Consider the following 20,495-nt stretch of genomic DNA (forward strand, 5'->3'; position numbering starts at 1 on the left):
TGCACCTGCATTCTGTGTTATTTTATTTCATTATTAAACACTTCAACACCAGTCAAACAAGCTAACACTGGGATCCTGCTTGTTTTGAAAATGGCACATTTAATCTGGAAGGACAAAAAGAAATACAGAAAATAACTTCACATGTTTCAGGTTGCATGTAAAAGGGTTTAAATGGTGCTTTATAAATACCTAACACTATCTTAATTAATCATTTTCTCTGGCTTAATCACTAATAATGGGCTCCCAAACTGTAACAGCATATTTTCAGTAAAAAATGGGTAAAACACATATTTAAACTGGTATGGAATAATAAAATAAAACTACTGTACGTTATAGTGTAGAATAATACAACACATACAGCAACTGCTGTCAGAATTGTTGGATATTTAGTTATTTCAAGTTTAAGCGCTAAAAAGAAGGAAGTAAATGTTAGCATGCACGTGTATTTATTAGCAATATTTGTGGTACAAATATCGTCATTACAACTATGTTGATTTTGTCATATTTTTATTCATATAATCACTTTGACCTACTTAGTTAAATGTAAGTTTGTGAACTCCCCCTAGTGTGCAGCGAAATAAATAAACATGTTTTATTTAGATGATTAGGAACAAAAGCATTTGACACAAACTTCTAAAGGCCAATGAGGTCGTTTAAATCTATTCTATGTTCATTTGATGGAAATAACAGGAATTACTGCTCGTAAAAAAAATCCTGCCAGCGGTGTGGTTTTGTTATTTTATTTTGAAAAGCACGGCCACACGAGAGGGTTGGTTGTATCCGACTTGACGCCTTAAAACAGGAGCCTGTTGGAGCTGCAGGGACAGTTGAGCTGTGATCGTCCACCTCACAGGTCGGTGTTTGGAGGAAGAAGAAGAAGAGGAGCCTCCCTCTGAATATCTGCCTCTGAAACATCTGCAGACATTTTCACAGCAGGTCAGTGTCAACATTTCATTTATGAACAAATAAGATGTGTTTTTACTGGAATATTGACCACTGAGACATAGAAATGTGCCCGTTTGTGTCTGGAGGTAACTTTGCTCAGACTTCTGGGTTGTTACAGCTGCTTTATCCATCATATGCCTCAGTTATAAACATGCACATCCAACATGGTAATCTCTCTTTTTACTAGGCTTATGTCATATTTCCAGCCAGGTGTTGGTGTGTTTTTAAGTGCAGCACTTTGATTTTATTCCCCAGGCTCTTTCACTCTCTCTGCTATTTGTTTTCTGTGTGTGTGCCCTCGGGGAGCTGACCTAATATACTTTGCATTGCAAATGTTTTGTTACGCAATCTAACTGTTCCGCGACAGGTGTAATGTTCCCTCCCAGCATCTTTTGGAGGCAGTTTAAGAGGTTATCTGAACATTTTGATCCTCCAGGTTTCACACAATCAGAGCTGAGCTGCACAAACACCTGTTGTTGTTGTTGTTGTTGCTGGTGGATGCATGTAAATTGCGTGATATTATGTATTTCATATTAAGTCACTGTCATGACTGATATTATGAGATGAGCAGCCTTAATAATGAGGCTGTGTTTCATACAAGCAGCAGGTGGTGAGTTGTTTCCCTGCTGAGGTCCCTCCTGTGTCTCCTGTGTTTGCTTTTAGATTCAGTTTTCTGCCTCCCTGCCCTTCGACCACCGCTGAACGAGCAGCCGGCCGATCCTCCCCCCCGAGGATGGAGAAGTACGAGAAGATCGGGAAGATCGGAGAGGGATCCTACGGCGTCGTCTTCAAGTGCAGAAACAGAGACACGGGTCAGATCGTCGCCATCAAGAAGTTTGTCGAGTCCGAGGACGACCCCATCATCAAGAAGATCGCGCTGAGGGAGATCAGGATGCTCAAGGTGACAACTAACCTGCCTCCAGTCATTGTTTACTGACATTTGACCAACTGCAAATGAGGTTTCCAGACATGTAGGAGCTTATTTCCTCCAGGAAATATTAATAACGTGGTTATCCAGACCAGAAAAATGCAGGTTTAGGAGCAAGCGAGTAATATTTTTGGTTTATCAAGAGACAATAAACGAGAATTATGTGATAGTGCATCAAGATTTCACTTATAAATCAAAAGTTGTGTGAAGCAAAAGTTTATTTAGTCAAAATATGAGGAAAAATGTTGGAAAATATGATGACGAGATTAAAAAGTACAAAATTATGAGTCGATGTTCATTGTAAAAAGTAGAAATTATGAGATTTTAAAGTCAGAATTATGATGTAAATAATCAAATGATTGGCTATTTAAATCAAATTATCAGGTAGGACGTCAAGATTATGAGATTATATTGCCAGAAATTTGGCTTGTTAAGTCAGAATTTTGAGATAATTCATTGAAATTTGACTTCAAATGTAGAAATGATGATGGGAAAGTCAGATTTCTGATGTTATACATAAATATTTGACTTATTTGGTTGAAATTATGACAACAATAGTCCAATGCTTGATCTACAGAGTTAAGATCATTACATAAAAAGTTCAAATTAGAATTAAACAAATCAAGATTATGAGATTATACGTCAGAATTTGGCTGGCTAGGTTAGAAATTAGAGTAGTTGAGACAGTTAGCAGAGATTTTGGCTTAAAAACTGAAATGTTGACACAAAAAGTCAAATATTTCAGTTAAACATATCAAGTAAAAAGTCAAATTTATGACATTTTAAGCAATAATTAAGCTTGTAAAGTCAAAATTATGAGAAAAAAAGCAACATTTTTTACTGAACATTACTATATTTCTGCCCTCCAAAGTAAAAGTTCTTGCTCTAAACGAGATCAAGTGTCCAAATGTGTTTTTATACTGAATCCCGTCAGAAGCCAATCTTTTCCTCGTATGTTCTTTCCTGCTCTGATTTCAGACTTTTATTTGATGTTTTAAAGGTTTCTAACGCCATGAAACATAAAGAGTTCCTGCTCGGCGGTGCAGCCAGCAGGAGGGGAACGATGCAGTTCATTCAGCAGAGAGAAGAGAAGCACATTTTTTATTCCAAACAGCAGCATTCAGAGCAGGTTTATAGAGCTTTAATCAAATGAAGGAAAAGCCCTGCAGCGAGACGTCCGTCGTAATTTATTTTAATTACAGGAAACCGGACTTTAGCCTCTTTTTGGGGGGCACAGAAGTGACTAAAATCTTCCTTCTTTGTTAAATTTAGAGGTAAAGTTTGTGTTTGATAAAGGCTGCCTGCTTTTATGTGGCACCATAATTATCAAAGATGCCCCGGTGCAGTTGGTTTAATTAGTCATGCGGCGGGTGGGAGTGTTAGCGGCCCGCTGGACACCGGCAGCTCATAAATAGGACCCGTTGTCAGAGGCAACAGCATGTTTATCACCTCCTGTTAACAGTTTAGTGTGTTTGATAAGAGCAAACCACGGTTGAAACCCTCCTCCTGCGGTTTTCTAAGCTTGATTCTTGTTTTGTGTCCACGCAGCAACTGAAACACGCCAACCTGGTGAATCTGATCGAGGTGTTTCGGCGCAAACGGAAGCTTCACCTGGTGTTCGAGTACTGCGACCACACCGTCCTCAACGAGCTGGACCGCCATCCCAGAGGGTGGGTTCGTCTCCTCGCCAGAAATACAAGTTGTAGTGTAGTTAGTTTACAGACAATAAGGAGAGAAAACAAACTGCAGAACTTTACTTTTTCACCTTTATTTGACATTTAGAGAGAGAAAAGGAAGCTTAAAATCACAACACTGCAAAATTAAAGCCATAAAATAAACAATACTTCTTATACAAATACATATCTGTCACTGCGCACAAACATTTTCAGGTAAATATTCAGACATAATATGTAGAAATAAGACCGTATCTGTGCTTATGAACACCAAAAAGTTGCAAAAACAAGTTTTCCAGTGTTAGCCTGAAACAGGATGAAAACTATACATGACTCGCCAACTCAAACCTAATAAGAAGAGTTGCTTAGTTTACCAGCTTGTCACATTTTACATGAACAGAATATTTTTTTGTTCCTATTTAATGTTATTGTGAATGTCTTGATAATGATTTCCAGCCTCACTCAGCTCCAAATTACCATCCGGTGCATCAGAATTATCATACAATACAACAAAGTCTTTAAAAATGTTGCTTGTTAAGTCAGAATACGACATGAATGAGTCAAAATGATGTGATGCACAGTCTATTATTTGTTCTGCTAATTTAAAATGATCAGATAAAGTCATAATTCTGATATAATACATCCAAATTTGAATTATTAAATTGAAATTATGGGATAGTGCTTTGAATGTTGGCATATAGAGTAGCAATACTCAAAAAAAAAGGTCAAAATTAAGAACAAAATTGAATTTAGCAAGTCAGAATTATGAATGAATAGTCTGATGTTTGACTTAACAAGTTAAAACTATCACATGAAAACTTAATCTTATCATATGGTTGGATCTAGTATGCTTACAAAATTGACTTAAATAATGAGGGCGTGTGTTCAAATTCAACTTTCTATGTAAAAACTATGATTAGTACAGAACAATCTCATCTTTCAAAATGAGGATTTACTACATTAAATGTTGTCTTAAAAAATAGATAAGTTAAAATGAATGGTGAGATAGACCATCAAAGTGAAGATATAATGCATTAAATTTGGGCTTTTTGAGCCAAAACGATGCGTTAAATATTCTCCTGTAGGGCACATTATGGTAAAATGACCAAATCAAAAGTCCACATTTTTATTTATTAATTGAAAGTTTTGAGATCGTACATCAGTATTATGATATGGTTTCAAAATATGACATATGAAGTCAAAATTATGGGATAATACATTTAGTTTTGGGCTGTAAAATAGAAATATTGAGACAGAAAGTTGACATTATGAGCTCAGTAGTCTGTTGTTTAATAAAATACATCAAAACTCAACTTATGTCGTAATTATCAGATAAAAAGTTAAAAGTTAGAAATAGTATGTCCAAGATGGAGTCATTTATGAGATAAACAGGCATGAATTTGACTTAAGAAATCAAAATTAAGATTAAAAATTCATTGTTTTGACTCTACAGTTTGTGATTTTGACTTCACCCCAATGGACACAATGAGAATAACAGTATTATCTGATGTCTTTGTAATGATTGAAACCATTAACGCTCTGTATTTATCAATCAAACAGGGCTGTAAATAATATAATAGTAAATAAACACAGGTAAACATATAAACACATCTGCATTCATTCTGAGCGTCTAGTAAACACAACATAAGAAGCTTTATGGCTGAACAGAGGCATTGGATATCTGTTGTAAGCAACACAGTAAAAACAGAGGCTCCCATTTACACAGAGCACCAGTTCAACTTGTATTTATTTAAAAATGAATACCAGGTTGTCTGTATTGACTGGAGCATAAGTCTGAGTGTGTTTCATTCAACAGCAGTGTGTGCTTTAGTTATCTCCACATTACATATACACGGCGGCGCTTTGTCCGGCCCGATGCTGGTCTCCCAGGAGGCCGAGCGGCCCTCTGCGGTATGCCTACAGTGATGCTCTCCCAGAATGCTTTGCTGGCAGGGAGCCACATTTTATGGGGCGCGTTGTGGCTGTCTGGTTTTCGGCCTCCGGACCAAAAGAAGTGACAACGGGGCCGGGGAGAAGGGGCGGAGATTGTTATTAATTGCCAGTCACAAGGCTCGAATTAGCCTTTTCACCGATGGACGGAGGCCCCCGAACCAACAAAGCCTCAGTGTTGGACGTCGGGGCTCGACGTTCGCTGAGAGAAACGTCTGAACAACAAAGCTGTGCAAAGAAAAACCAGACGGAACAGCAAAGAAACTGTTTCCTCCAGAATCCAAACACAAACTTATCCACTTATCCGTCTATGTGTTGTTTATTAGAGTCACCTTACAGATAGTTTAATCATAACAGATTCATCCCTTTATTGTTCAATAGCTCAACAGATTTCATGGATCACTGTGAAATTTGACATTTATTCAGAGTTTTTTTTTTATTAATCTGACTGGTTTTGTTGATCTCTGAGGTTCACATTTGTGGCTTTTGGTGAACTGTTTCTGTGTCGATTCTCAGTCCTGATAGTCCTGTAGCTTCAGTTAAAAGGACTTCTCTTTTAGGTTTTTGCAGGTTAAATATCCCCAAAAATCTGAACGAGAAGTCTGAAGATTAGTGAAACGTCTGAACAGCGTTGAGATGAATTGCCACGAAATGTTCTCCAGACATAAAAAAACAAGAAAAACACATAAGTAGTGTTGATATTGTTCAGATTGTTCCATATCTAGAAACTCAGATTCCAAGTCTAGATGTTGACGATATTCTTCATATTTCATTGTATATTTCACAGATCTTCATATGCAAAGCTGGACTCAGTGAAGTTCATTTAAAACCTCAGTGTCCTGGAAACATCTCTGCATTGTTTTCATTTAGTCGAAGTTATTACATTAATCAGTTGGGAACATGTACAACAGAACAATAAACGCACATCAGGGGAAGAGCTGCATCGTACCAGATTTAGCCTGTAGCTAGAAATCTGGTCACATAAACATCCATCCATCCATTACCTATACACCCCTAAATCCTCATTAGGGCTGCGAGGGGCTGGAGTCTATCCCAGCTGACTTAGGGTGAGGGCAGGAGACACCCTGGACAGGTCACATAAACATAAATAATGCAATTGATGCAGTGCTAAATGCAAATAAATGCAAAATCTGATCAACTGGTGTCTTTAAATCTGGTATGTATTTAGGCATCTCTGATGAAAATCTTGAAATCTGCACTTCGTTTAGAGAAAGTTTTAAGAATCATGAGACTTGTTTAGCTCCTTCATAGGAGGAGCTTCTGTTTGCAGTCGACCATGACGGATTATCTGATGTTTCTCAGCTGGAAAAATTGCAGTAAACTCTAATTTTACCCTCAAACTCCTGTTTCCAAAGTCAACAATCTAAAATGCAATTATTTTCTGTCCGTCAGGTAACTAATGAGTTTATTTCCTTGTTGTCGTGCAGCGTCCCGGAGCATCTCGTTAAAAGCATCACCTGGCAGACGCTCCAAGCCGTCAACTTCTGCCACAAACAAAACGTAAGCGGCCGCACACCCACTCTCCCTGTGATCTCCTCCCCTCGGCTTGTTGTTGAATTCCTCTCCTCTTCCTCCTCCTCCTCCTCCTCCTCCTCCAGCTCCCACCGAGCTCCTCTGCTTTATGGCTTTTAACAAGAATTCCTTCCCCTTGGCTGACCAGCTGTTAATGTATCACCTAGACACAACAAATGCTACGAGGGCCTCAGTTTAACGGGTCCACAGCTTTCTCTCTCTCTCAGCCTCCTTTTACTGTCCTTCGACCGCCAGCAGCTGAAAATGACAGTTTTCTGTCTGTTTTGTGATGTAACTGTGCTGCCTGTGTTTGTTTCTGCAGTGCATCCACAGAGACGTCAAGCCGGAGAACATCCTCATCACCAAACACCAGGTCATCAAGCTGTGTGACTTCGGGTTCGCCAGGATTCTCAGTGAGTTTATAAAGCAGCTGTAACATCACCGGTCAGTTCACGTCCAGCGATCCCAGCCGCCGTATGAGTCTTCAGAACTAAAAGTAATATTCAGTGTCTTTATTTTGACACCACAAATCATCAGAGGTTCCGAGCAGCTTTATGCATAAATGGTAAAACATCACGTCTTTGGTAAATTGATTTAGTTTGATGCTGCTTCATACACTTAATATTGTCAGTATGATGAGCTGCTGCATGCTCTAAAAATCAGGAATAAAATGTGTTATAGTCAAAGAAACATCAGAATTTTCTCTGTACGTGATGGAAAATACAAAATAGATGGAGGACAGATTTAAAGCATGTCCATGTGGTGGTTTCTTTAAATGCCAGAAGACACATTATGAGCGACAATAAGCAGTACGGCTCAGCTTTTCTACTTTCAAACATACCAGACCTAAAGAACCAAACCTGTCAGCCTGCAGGGGTTTTCTATCATTATTCTTTGGTTCACATCAGATCTGCACGTCCTCGCCACAGTGCGGTTAAATCTACGCCATGTCAGGCAGAAAGGGATTATTTTCATAGAAAGCTCTTCTAAATACATAACTTTGATGAGTTTTTAGGAGTTTAATCAACAACTAGAGCGAAACTTTTAAGGAAAAGGTGATTCCCAGCTTGACGTCTGAACTCAAGATGATTAACCTCTTCAGACCCGAGCTCTTGTTTGATATGTGTTTTGTTTATTTTTTAAAAAGGAATTAAAAAAAAAATTTAAAAATCAAGAAAATAAAAATGTATTTAAAATATATTTTAAATAATATCTTAAAAATAGAATAAAAAAATTAAAATTAAATAACAATAATAAAGTAATAAGAGTAAAATAATAAAAACATTGAAAAAAATTAACTACTGTGGTAATATGACCCAAAATGTGATGTCCATGCAGGTGGACATCAGGTCTTTAGAGGTTAAAAACAGTCTTTTGTTTTCCCTTAACTTTTTTTCTCCTCCTTGTCACATACTGGATAGTTTATCTGCATCAGTTAACTTTAAATTTTTTATTTATTTTTTTTTAAAGCTGAGAAGGATTTATTGTCTGTTTTTACTCTCCCAGTTAATCAATCCATCAAACAACTCAATATAGTAAAAAATGTTTGTTATAATTCCCTAAAACCCAAACAGATGTCCTCAAATCGGTTATTCTGTCAAACCAAAACCCTGAAAGATATTCAATTTGCTTCATATACGACAAAGAGAAGCAGCAAAACCTCTCGTTTGACAAACTACAACGATAAGATGTTTGATATATTTGCTTAAAAACCTAATTCAATGATTAGTAAATGACTAAAACTGGTTGTTCTAGAGCTGTAGAGGAGATAGGAGGTTGTCTTAAATGTCCACAAGCTAAAATATCCGGGATACAGTCATTAGAAATATGAATAAATTAATAACAATACAAAAAAAATACAAATTAAATCAAGTGTAAAACAGAATTTTTAGCAGCTGTAGACTATATTTACTGTATGTGGTTACAGTGAACCAGTCAGCAGCTGGAGATCCTCCTTTAGATGCTCCACTACAGATAAAAAGCCTTTGTTAAGTCAAAGTGTGTGAATATTATCATCCACTAAACTGCTATCGGTTTATAAATATTATCTAAAGTATTTTTAAGAAGTACTTATCCTGCAGTATCATGTTCCCTGTCAGTATTTTACTATTATATATGATGATTGTGGTTTATTTTACTGCTGATTTTATGTATATTTTGCATTTTACAGCTGTAGATGTTCAAGGTTGAGCTCATTTTGCCTGCTGGGATGTTTAATTTTAATTCACAGTATTTTAATTTACAGACTCATCACTGCAGAATCTCTCCATCTTTTCTATTCCTTTAAACGTGTATTAATAAATCCTGTAACTGACTCCAGACGTTGCGTGTTTTCTGCACCGTCAGCCGGACCGTGCGACTACTACACGGACTACGTGGCGACTCGCTGGTATCGAGCCCCCGAGCTGCTGGTGGGCGACACTCAGTACGGCCCCCCGGTGGACGTCTGGGCCGTCGGCTGCGTGTTCGCTGAGCTGCTGTCGGGGATTCCTCTGTGGCCCGGCAAGTCCGACATGGACCAGCTGTACCTGATCAGAAAGACTCTCGGTGAGTTTAGATCTGCAGACACACCAGAGGAGCTGGAACCAGAAATGTGCTATTTTACAGAAAGACTTAAACACTTCTGTGGAAATGATGTGATTTTTCAGACTGAGGATGATTTCCACTGATGGAGGAAGTATTTAGAGCCTTTACTTGACTAAAAGTTCTGGTACCCCACCTTGAAAATACTCCACTATTAGTAAAAGTCCTGCATTCAAACCCTTTTTAAGTAACAGTTTGTAAGTGTTATCAGCAAAATGTGCCTGAAGTACCAAAAGTAAAACTCATTCTGCAGTAAAATGGTTCCTGACATTGTTTTATTATTATTATATATGAGGTTTATTTTCCTGAATCAATGTTTATGTTGCATTTTACAGCTGTAGATGTTTCAGATTTTAACTACTTCACATACTTTTATTTCATTTATTCCACAGTAATGCTTTGTAATCCATAAGAGCGACACATTTTTGCAGCCTTTCCGTCCTGTCACAATCACATTTTTCCAAAAAGTCAACTTTTATGAGCTCAGAAAAAACAGCCACCGTGTGACGAAGCGTTTTAGGGTTTTTAAAATCAGTTTATGTCACTTAAAAAGTCGTACAACGTTCTCAACCCAACGTTCATATGCTATCAGAAAAAATTACATTTAATATAAACAAATGTGGAGATATGTGGCTTTTACTGAGCAGAGAAGACGTGAAAAAAATTATAATCTGATGAGTAACTAAAGCTGTCAGATGAATGTAGTGGAGTAAAAAGTAGAATATTTGCTTCTGAGATGTTGTGAAGTACAAATATGAAGCTGCATAAATTTCAAAAAAGGAAAGTAAAAGTGCCCAACTTTGTACTCAAACACAACACTTAAGTAAATATACTTAGTTACATTCCATTAGTGACTGTCAATAAATAAATTGTGAATAAAAGATAACGTATGAGAGCTATGAGACCAATTTTAAAGATCTTGTAATAAAACAATAGTGAGGAGACGAAGCAGGATTATAGAAGGATGATGAATTTAACCACATTTGCACAACATCCTTTCAAAATACTGACTCACTTTACTATATTTTCAACAGACATTTGCACGTATATATACAGATATATCACACTCTGTATAAAAACTTATATATTTACCCATTAGTTGCATATAAATAGTGTTGAATAACAACTTCTTGGTCACCACGAAGCACATAGCTCACAGTATTAGCATTATTCAGCAAACGTTAGCAGATAAATGTGTTGATTTAAAATGTATTTGGTATGATCCACAGGATACTGGTTTTAAATTTAAGGGATTTTGTGCTTTGAATGCTTAAGTCATTATGTTTTCAAGAGTGTTTTCATAAATAAGTGAGAATGACATAAAATAAAAGCAGGAAAACACCTTCCCATGGAGTCAGACTATAAAATGTCTATAAACATTATAATATTGATCATGTTCTTCCATAAATAGAGGTAAAAAAAATACACAAAATGAGCTCAATTCACTAAATTCTGTGTGATTTTTTCTTAACCCCCTGCAGGAGATCTGATCCCTCGACACCAGCAGGTCTTCAGCAACAACCAGTTCTTCTGCGGCGTTTCCATCCCGGAGCCACAAGAGATGGTGAGACACAAGCGTTAAACGATGGGAATTATTCCAGAAAGAAATACGAGAAACAGAAGCATCAGAACTTCTTGTCGTCGTCTTTTCAGCGAACCTGTTGTCGCTTTTGGTCTCTGTAGGAACCTTTGGAGCAGAAATATCCAAACCTGTCGCATCAAGCTCTGAGCCTCATGAAGGTAACAAAGTCGTTACCAACAAAGTCATTCTTCCTCTGAGTTCCCAGATCTGTTGAACAAAGTCTTCTGCACAAAATGCTGGTGTTAAATCTAACAGACTTGTTTCCCCACATATCCATGCTGTAGGGTTGCCTGAGGATGGACCCGTCTGAGCGCCTGTCCTGCGAGCAGCTCCTCCAGCATCCTTACTTCGACAGTCTGAGAGAAAAGAGCGAGAGCACCTCCAGAGAGCAGGACCGGTCCGGAAACAAGAGGACGCGTTTACCTCGCAGACACCTTCCCCCCGGGGTGAGCACACTTCATGGCTCTACGACAGGCTGAGTGTGGCACAGTTTTAATATTGGTTCATATAATTCAGACCAAACGCTAAAAAGTTTTTAACAAAGTAGAAAAAAAACTCCCTGATTTGAACAAGTTCTTCTTGAGATTTGTAAGAATTGATGTTTATTTAATTTACAAAAACATGGAAAAACCTGGAATCAACATGTGAAACATTTTTTCCAAGTGCTCACAGGTTTTTATCAACACTAAATTAAATGGTGGCTTCACATATTATACAGATTTTACTATTTACATGTTTAATATGAGGCTGCAAGGTGTCTCGCTGGTTAGCACCGCTGCCTCGCAGCAAGAACGTCGCCGGTTACATGTTCTCCCCGTGCAGCGTGGGTTCTCTCCAGGTTCTTCCTCCCACACAGTCCAAAAACATAATGAGGTTAATTGGTGATTCTAAATTGTCCATAGGTGTGAATGTGAGTGTGCTTGGTTGTCTGTCTCTAAGTGTAGCCCTGTGATAGACTGGTGACCTGTCCAGTGTCCCCTGCCTTCACCCTGAGTCAGCTGGGATAGACTCCAGCCCCCCATGACCCTAGTGAGGATTAAGCGATGTATAGATAATGGATGGATGGATGTTTAAGTTAATTTTTATTACTCACAGAAGAGTCACTACAGTCTTCACAGTTGAACTGAGGAACCCAGAATGTTTTTTAAAGAATCTTTTTTGTGCAAACACTTAGAATAAAGCGATTTTGAGGAAACATCATGATTTTAAGCTTAGATTTAATTGTTTTCTGACAGAACTGCTTGCACAGATGATTAGAAAGTTAGAAAATCTGATGATTCTTTTTGTTTTTATAGTTTCTGGTTCTGATAAATTTATAGTAATTTTTGTGTGTGTTTTTTTTAAAGACAACATGCTTTTCAGGGTTTTTTAACCTTCTGACTTAGAGGGACGAGAAATCAAATGATCGTATCCATTAAAAAAAAACTAAAAAAAACCAAAACTGTAACTCCTCCTAAAATCGTCCTTGAAACCTATTTTTATTCTTCTTTTTTCCACTCTGCAGTATTTGCCACAGCTGACCAGCAGCAGCATCTTTCCAGCTCTGGACAACAAGAAATACTACAACAACCTGCGCAAGTTCAACTACCACCTACCGAACATCTAAACCCTCTGAGCTCAGTCTACCACCAGCAGACGTCTGCTTCCTTCTGAGCCGCTCAGGAGCCGAAGCTGCTCACAAACAAAGGATTCAACCACTTGTTAAAACGTTTGTCTCTCCATATTGATGTCAGTCTATGCACTATTCCCGGCGCGTCCCTTCAGACCCGCTGGTTTGTTGCCTGCGTTTCAAGCTGATCTTGTGTAGATGTGTGAGACAAGGAGCGACTCGCTGCTCCGCTTGTAGTCGCCGACTAGACGGAAGGTCCAACTACTGCCTTTGCCAAATGTATTTTTATATCACGATGGACTCTGCGAGAGTGACACGTTTTTGATAGTAGAGTTTAATTCATGTCGTTCGTTTAGTAAGTTATAACGTAGGACGCAAAGACTCACGAGCATTTTTTTTCTGGAAGTCATATTTATTGACGTCGGGAGTGAATACGGTTGTAAACATTCCTTTAAACCACCTTCACAACACGTATCAGCGGCATCGTCGTCTCTGGAACTCTGGTGCTAAGGATGTTTTCAGCCATCTGTCTGTCCTCAGATACTTTATGACAAATGCCAAAATAATCTATAAAGACAGGATTTAAATGACTCTTAAACTGCTTTCTCTGTGTACACACATGTGGAGTAACCTTTAATAAACGACAGAATATCAAAAATAAATGGTGTCAGCGGCATAAAGTGCTTTCAGGTCCCTCTTCCTCTGGTGAAAATGACCCTTTTAACCTTGTTTACACATCTATGTAGTGTTTTTTTTATATGCTAGAAATCATAAATAAGCACTAATTTCCACCCATGCACCCAGAGTCATCTCAAAAACACAGATTCAGACTTCTCCGGTTTCATACGTAACAAACCTGATGAGCCAATCCTGTGAGGGCAGGGACTTCCTGTATCATTCTTATTTTTTGGAATTAATTTTCTTGCCAAAAACATGACCCTGCTGCTTGTTAAGGCTTCTAAATATATTATTTTATAGGCTACACTCTTTAAAAGAAACTCATAATGAATGAAATCAAGTTATTTTGCTGCATCAGTGACATTTCAGCTGAAATGTAACTTTTTGTGAAATAGGAAACTGCGTTATTTAGGTTGAATTAGTCCTTTAAAGTCAATTTAACTAGTAAAAAGAGCTGGAATGGATATAATCTGAGCAGGTAAAACATTAGGAGGATTGCAAAAGAGATGATTTCTTCATTTTATATGTGAACCCCCAGCCGGGAATCTTCCTAATTAGTCTTGTTTCCAGATACAAACAAGGATGTTAGACATACCAAACACAACCAACCATGTAAAAGTCTTGCCTGATTACTCTACAAACTGATTTTTTTTTTGTCACACTCATTCAGTTTCCAGGACGTTTTTAACAAAGACATACTTTTAGTATCACCACAGAGGGATTTAAAGTTCTGTTTTTTGAACATTATGACATTATGACTCTAAATAAAACTGGCTGCATCAGTTTTCAGGAAGACACTGGTTTGCAGCAAATTACTCCAAAATTCCAAGTTGTAATGTGCAGTAGTTTTTGCAGTGTTTTCAGCAGAGTTGTGGGTGAGCTGGTGTGCTCGACTTGCAAAGGGATTGGTGTAGAGTTACATGTAAGTCATTTTAACGTCTGGAGGGATTATTTTAATGAAAAAAAAACTTCTAAATATGTCATTTTGATGCACAGAGATGAGTTTTTCGAGGTTTAATTGATGACCGGAGAGCAGAAATGAGACATCAGCTTTGCCCTGCACTCTTTCATTAAAAAAAAAAAGAGCTAATGAATGTTGTGCAGCATCACGCTTGCAGGCAAACAAAAGCTGAAGGATCCACATGCCACACCATCAAAGCCCTGCAAGTCCATTCCTTCTAAACTGGGTCTTTGACTCTGACAACCTTTACATCTATATTACATTAAAACCAGAACGCGGAGGTTGTTTCAGTCCAGATCCAGCGCAATGTCCAGACGTGGAAGCGCCGTCTGCAGTCTGTCCACTGTCGTCTGCTTGTCTTTGATTCCAGGAAGATCGCTGAGAAACAGATACTCCAGGTTCCTGAAGGAGAAAGTCACACCTGATTAGTGCATGCATTATGAAAAGGCATCACTAAAACTGATTCCTTACGAGTTTAAAAACCTTTTTTTTTAACCTCACTGACCTGAGTTGGTGCAGAGCGACGACGCCCTTATCGGTCACGTTACCACACGACACCACCTCCATCATGTACAGGCTCTCCTGCAGGTTCTCCATTGAGCTCAGCCTCTCCAGACAGGTGTCTTCTATGTACATGCACTTACTCAGCTTTATTTCTTCCAAGTGTTTCAAACCTTCTAAAGAAGGAAACACAAAAAAACGGCATCAGTCTATTGATTATATTTCCAACAGGCAAAGTCTTATCAGCATCTAGTGTAGAGTTTGCAGAGCAGCAGAGGTCGGAGACAGCGTGTGTTCAGGCCTGCTCGCTGTAAAACATCCCGTCCACTTGCGTCACTTTTGGATAATCAGTCTGAGAGAGATGCACTTTCACCCTCGCCTTTCCTTTCTTGTTAACACAGAGGGGAATCACTTTCAGGTCAACCGTCGAGGTCGAGTTCGAGCCAACACACTTAATGCAAAATTTACACTTTCTGAACATTGGCTTTAATCTTTGATTGGAACAGACGCTTTAGTCTGTTAATCCAGCACCAGGTCAGAGTGAAATAATTTAACATCTACGGCATGTATCGCAGCTAAATGTGGTGGCAGCTTTGATAGGGCGCAGAGCATGAATCCTAACTGAAATATTAATATCGAACATCTGTACTGACAGACAGCTTCAAATCTATCTGATACTCTTGTCAGCTCCTAAATTACATCCACATTTTATAATGGTTTAGTCGACTTCATTGTAAAACCGCTTGGATTTAAACCATTTTTAACACAAAAATTAAATATATTCATATTTTTCTCAAAGTAAAGCGTAAAAAATGGTCACATCAACACTCTGGGAACAATATTATAGTAGCATTAGTTCTAATAAATGTCAAATCATGCTTTTCCAGAAGCCAGCTTTAACTTTAAGGTAAGCAGTGACATAAGAGGTTATAGAATGCGAACACAGGTCCCACAGTAGGAACTTTACGTCTGAGATTCAAATCATTTAGTTTATCAGTATACTTTCAGCTCATTTTTTAAGACAGACTTCAACCAAATTTCTTCTTCTTCTGATTTTTCAGCTCTTTTTGCTGGAGGGGTTGTGTTGCTCGACGTGTCTCTTTAAAATACCCCAAAGCTGTTCCACTGGATTCAAGTCAGACAACATACTTGGCAACGTCACAGTTTTCTTCCATAGAAACTCTTGTGTAATATTTGTGCTTTGGATGGTCTCTCTTGAGAATAAAACACCGTGTCTCAATGAGATTACCATTACTGTATAAATAAAGGAAATAATAATCACAATAATGCTGGAATATTCCTCTTCTGCCAAGTTTCGAGTAATCTTATCTGTTGTATTTTGTTACGCCTGCAGACATTCATGGTGCAGCTATAAATGCCATCTCACCTTCTGCACTCGTTCAGCCTCAAATCATCACCTTCTCACATCTGTGCTTCACTGTCAGGACTATTCATTCACTGTGGTCGTCCTGGCCAGCTTCAAGCCAAACATACCGGACTTGTAGATTAATCGTAGCAACTGGACTTGCTTGAGTTCCTCGAAGACGTTTCTCCTCTCATCCAAGAGGCTTCATCAGTTCTAACCGACTATTTGGGAGTTCCAGATACTTCGAAACTCAGGTGTTAATGGCTCCTTTAGGATATAAGTATCTATGCTCACAGTAGGATGCTAAGTGTTTGATGCTAAATGGCTGTCCATTCATATCTCTTACATACATTTTTTTTTAAACAACAGGCTCTTAATCACTGATTATTGTCAGTTTAACAGGAGTTTGTTCAGACAGACATAGACACGCTAAGAACACCCGAGGCTGGCAAATATAGCAAAGTACACCTGGTTAAAGTTAAAAATGTACCACGACAAGCTCAGTCTTTAAGACATGTCTGTACAGAGGATAAACCCTTTGATTTAATTAAGAAGATGGATTTTCCACCGTCGGAACAAACTTTACTTTTTTAAGTTTGTGTGCGGCTGCAGAGGTTTAGTCTGGTTCATCTACCTGAGAGAGAGCATCCATGATGGTTTTGGAGGAAATGGTAATGAGGCTGGAACAAGTCACAAGGACAAGGAGGTAATATTCTCCACACTGTAACGCTTACCCAGGTGGTCAAACCCTCTGTACATGATGCAGGATTCGGTGGCATCAATTCCCTGGATCTTGTATCGGCCCAGAGGCCCAGTTGGCAGTCCGTTGTAGTCGTGATGCCAGCGCTCGAAACCCTGGAACCTCACTTTGGCACCGCATCTCAGCAGCCACTCGGCGGCGGCTCGGTCCGGACCGACGGCTTTGATCCTCTCGTAGTCCACCCTGAGAGAACATCAACAAACACTCAGTGTCCAGCACATGCAGGTGACGTGAAATGTGTTGGGTCACATCTGGTGGGTGAAAGGGCAGAACAGAAGAGCCCAGAGACAAAAAGTTAAAGTCCAAATGGCAAACGGCCCACCAGGCCAGTTGATTGAACCTGACGTCATCACCCCACTGTTTGTTTGTTTATGTGGTGATTTATCAGGTAGGGTGACACATTTGTTGGATACGCATGTATAAATTGGACTATTTGCTTGTTTTTTAAACTGAATACTTTGGGTTTTTTGGACTGTTGGTCAAACTAAATAAATAAGAACACAGAAAACTTTGGGGTCAAATTTTGACACCAAGATTTTCACATTTATTGCAAATGGAAATCATGGTGCTAAAATTTAGAATAACACAAACTCCTACACAAAACTTTATTAAAATGTCCATACTTCTGTTTTACACGTGTTTGAGCAAAAGAGAACTTTTCATAATTTATTCTTCAGTGTTGATTGGCTGTTACCTTTGGAGTGTAACCATTGGTTAAGACTACAGGGTGACAGACAGAGGGAGAGACGGCATTTTAAAACAAACATATTTATCTAGAATTGGTTCCAAAAAATAATCATAAAAATTCTAATTATTAGATCTAATAATCAGCAAAGCTGAAATTCAGCCATCACATTTACATACAGGAGATATACATGATATATGACTGATAACTTCATTAACACCTTTATGACAGCGTCAGCACGGACTGAGCATTACAGCATCATAAAAGCTTAACTTTATGGTGGAACACATGGATAGGATTGTATTCGATTACAGAGATGTATCTAACAAAGAGACCACTGAGAGTTTGCTTTCTAATGCATTGATACGCAAGTCTTTATTTCATGCATTTAAAGTCAGAACACACTGAGGTATGAAGGCAACAGTTAGAGTGAAGCACCTGCAGTATAATTCAATCACTGGGGAAGCTAGTGGACAATTTGTGGGACAGGACTACCGATGTTTGATTTGTGACATGTCTGAAGCTGCTACAGAAGAGTAGCGTATATTCTGATGTCATGAGGACGCACATAAAACATCAAGTGATGGCAGCAAATGAATAAGACTGTGAGGATTTTATCTCAATTACACTGGACACTGAGATTGCCTGCAAAGAAATGCAGACATGTTCTTTGTTAATGTCACATCCCTGCCCACAACATCACTCATCTGCCTCCATGGGCCACTCTGATGTTGACATACACATAGCACTCCCCTGGACGACACTAATAGTGACGTCTGCCATCTACTCTGTACAACTAAAAACCAGATTCATCAGTGAAAAGGTCCAATCACAGAGCCAATTACCAGATCACAAACTGACTATAGTGTGGATTAACTCCCCAGTTTTTCTGCTTTTTCTCTAAATCAAAGAAGAAGACCATTTGAATATTGCATTTATATTTTTCTTTGAGTATGATTTAATTAACAGCTCTGTAAGCAAGTCAACAAAAACTGAGCATTACAAGCATTATAAAAATAGACTTTACGGTGGAACAGATGGTTTAGATTGCATATCTAATAAAGACACCACTTTTTATTAACGTATGCCTTTCAATGCTTTGCTGTGTGACCATTAGCTATAAAAGCGTATTAATAATGTTTAGGTTCTCACTTGTTGAAAACAGCATTGAGCCAACCCCAGAAGTGTCTGCGGCTCCACTCCTTCTGACTCACTGCAGACTTCACCACCTGCGACAACAGCCTCATACTTGTGAGCTGAAAATAAACACGCAATTAAGAAACAATGAGATTTATTAATGGATTTGAATGTTTGAATTAGTTCGTCAAACTGCAAAATTATGTTTCTGTAGCAGAGCAGGCTGCAGTTTGAGGGACGCATTTGTAGGACCCTTGTTTGTTGTGACAGAATACCTGCGAATTTGGCAGATTGCTGAAGTGCATGACTTATCTGATGTTCCACCTCATGGGAATATTTAGTTAGGAGTCCCGAGGTCAAAGGTGCTGCAGGAAAGGTGCCACTTTGTTTAGAAGAATGGGCTCCCCTCAGGATGTGAACCATAATATTTTGTCTTAGTTTTATGTAAACAGCCCCCTACATCACTAGTGGTTAAGGTTTTTTCATAGGGTGATTCCTTTTGGCTTTGAATCCTCTCCCAGACGTCTGAGATATTGTACTTGTTGCAATAAACCTTTTTCTATATCAACAAGATGGTATCAGTGGAGAATTTCTTCTTCACCTTCACATCGTCAATACTCAATAAACAACAAGGTTTTAAAGGCTTATTCCACCCATAATATCACTTATAGTTTCCATTCTGTCCAAATACTTATAGCCTCAAAGGTTTATTTCAAACTATACTTTCTCAAGAACAAGTTAATATTTGAAAAATGTATTCCACCCAAAATATGACTTTCTGTACAGTTACTTAAAACTTTAAAGGATTGTTCCAACAAATTAAAGGTTATAGATTACATTTTTGTTTCATCCAAAATACTACATTCTGCCCAAGTACTCATAGTTTTATCCTCTTATTCGACTAAATATTACTATCTAATAACAAGTTATAGTTGTAAAGGTTCATTCAACCCAAACACTGCTTTTTAAAGAGTGAGTTATGGTTTTAGGTTTCCCAAAATAAATTTTTCTGTCCAAATACTTCATATTTTTAAAAGGTTTATTCCTCCTAAAATCCAAATTTCTGTCTAAGTGCGTATCATTTTATAGGTATGTTCTATGCAAAATACAGATTATAGTTTTAAATTTGTTTGTTTTATCTAAAATACTAGTGTCTAGTGAATAGTTCCAAAGGTTAACTTAATTCAATAATGTTTTATAATAACAAGCTATGGGTTCAAAAGCTTTTTTTTTTGCCTATAACTGCATATAGTAACAGTAATGAGTGTATATATTTTTCATTTTTTCTGCAGTGTCTGTGGGCTCAAAAAGCTAGCTCGCCTTTTGGGAGTAAACAAGTGTCCGTCATGTTATTTGCTCCCAGAAAGAATGATTAAAAAACAAGGGTCCTAGAAATGCGGTCCTGAAAAAGCAGCTTCTTCAGCTGCGTACATGCACTACTCGAAGAAACCGAGCTACAGATGAATAAATCCTCACCTGTCCTCCAACAGACCAGACTGTTTACATTCGCAACGCCGCCATTGCCGTGACCTTTCACCTTGTGACGTAATAAGAAACGTGCCCTCCTATTGGCTGAACGCGTGGACGTCCGTGAGGCTGTTGCG

At 38.3% G+C, this 20,495-nt stretch overlaps 2 protein-coding genes across 3 annotated transcripts; one reads left to right on the forward strand and one right to left on the reverse strand.

Moving 5' to 3' along the window:
* The first annotated feature begins 1,678 nt into the window (after window positions 1-1,678).
* Window positions 1,679-14,553, forward strand: cdkl1 (cyclin dependent kinase like 1 (CDC2 related kinase)). 2 transcript variants are annotated; one of them, XM_008301655.1, is made up of 9 exons: window positions 1,679-1,846; window positions 3,422-3,543; window positions 6,945-7,017; window positions 7,352-7,442; window positions 9,376-9,576; window positions 11,094-11,176; window positions 11,296-11,352; window positions 11,479-11,640; window positions 12,699-14,553. In XM_008301655.1, exons 1-9 carry the CDS (start codon window positions 1,679-1,681, stop codon window positions 12,798-12,800), a joined length of 1,059 nt encoding a protein of 352 aa, XP_008299877.1. In that variant the 3' UTR covers window positions 12,801-14,553. The 2 variants fall into 2 exon arrangements, with proteins under 2 accessions (XP_008299877.1, XP_008299878.1); XM_008301656.1 differs by having other exon boundaries at window positions 11,479-11,632; window positions 12,673-14,553.
* On the reverse strand, window positions 14,465-20,433 carry dmac2l (distal membrane arm assembly component 2 like). Its single transcript, XM_008301654.1, has 5 exons — window positions 20,368-20,433; window positions 18,907-19,010; window positions 17,044-17,252; window positions 14,948-15,119; window positions 14,465-14,844 (listed from the first exon to the last, which is right to left on the reverse strand). The coding sequence occupies exons 2-5, from the start codon at window positions 18,999-19,001 to the stop codon at window positions 14,730-14,732; spliced, it is 591 nt and encodes a 196-aa protein (XP_008299876.1). The 5' UTR covers window positions 19,002-19,010; window positions 20,368-20,433; the 3' UTR covers window positions 14,465-14,729.
* Between the last annotated feature and the right edge of the window lie 62 nt (window positions 20,434-20,495).

The sequence above is a fragment of the Stegastes partitus genome, unplaced genomic scaffold (assembly GCF_000690725.1).
Source record: "Stegastes partitus isolate 25-593 unplaced genomic scaffold, Stegastes_partitus-1.0.2 Scaffold1695, whole genome shotgun sequence".
Classification (NCBI taxonomy): Eukaryota; Metazoa; Chordata; class Actinopteri; family Pomacentridae; genus Stegastes; species Stegastes partitus.

Coding starts and splice junctions, on each gene's coding strand:
- cdkl1 (XM_008301656.1), top strand. CDS start 1,679: ATGGAGAAGTACGAGAAGATCGGGAAGATCGGAGAGGGATCCTACGGC. Junction 3,544..6,944: donor CTGGACCGCCATCCCAGAGG/GTGGGTTCGTCT, acceptor GTTGTCGTGCAG/CGTCCCGGAGCATCTCGTTA. Junction 9,577..11,093: donor CCTGATCAGAAAGACTCTCG/GTGAGTTTAGAT, acceptor AACCCCCTGCAG/GAGATCTGATCCCTCGACAC.
- dmac2l (XM_008301654.1), bottom strand. CDS start 19,001: ATGAGGCTGTTGTCGCAGGTGGTGAAGTCTGCAGTGAGTCAGAAGGAG. Junction 15,120..17,043: donor CAGAGGGTTTGACCACCTGG/GTAAGCGTTACA, acceptor TTCCTTCTTTAG/AAGGTTTGAAACACTTGGAA. Junction 14,845..14,947: donor GTCGCTCTGCACCAACTCAG/GTCAGTGAGGTT, acceptor TTTCTCCTTCAG/GAACCTGGAGTATCTGTTTC.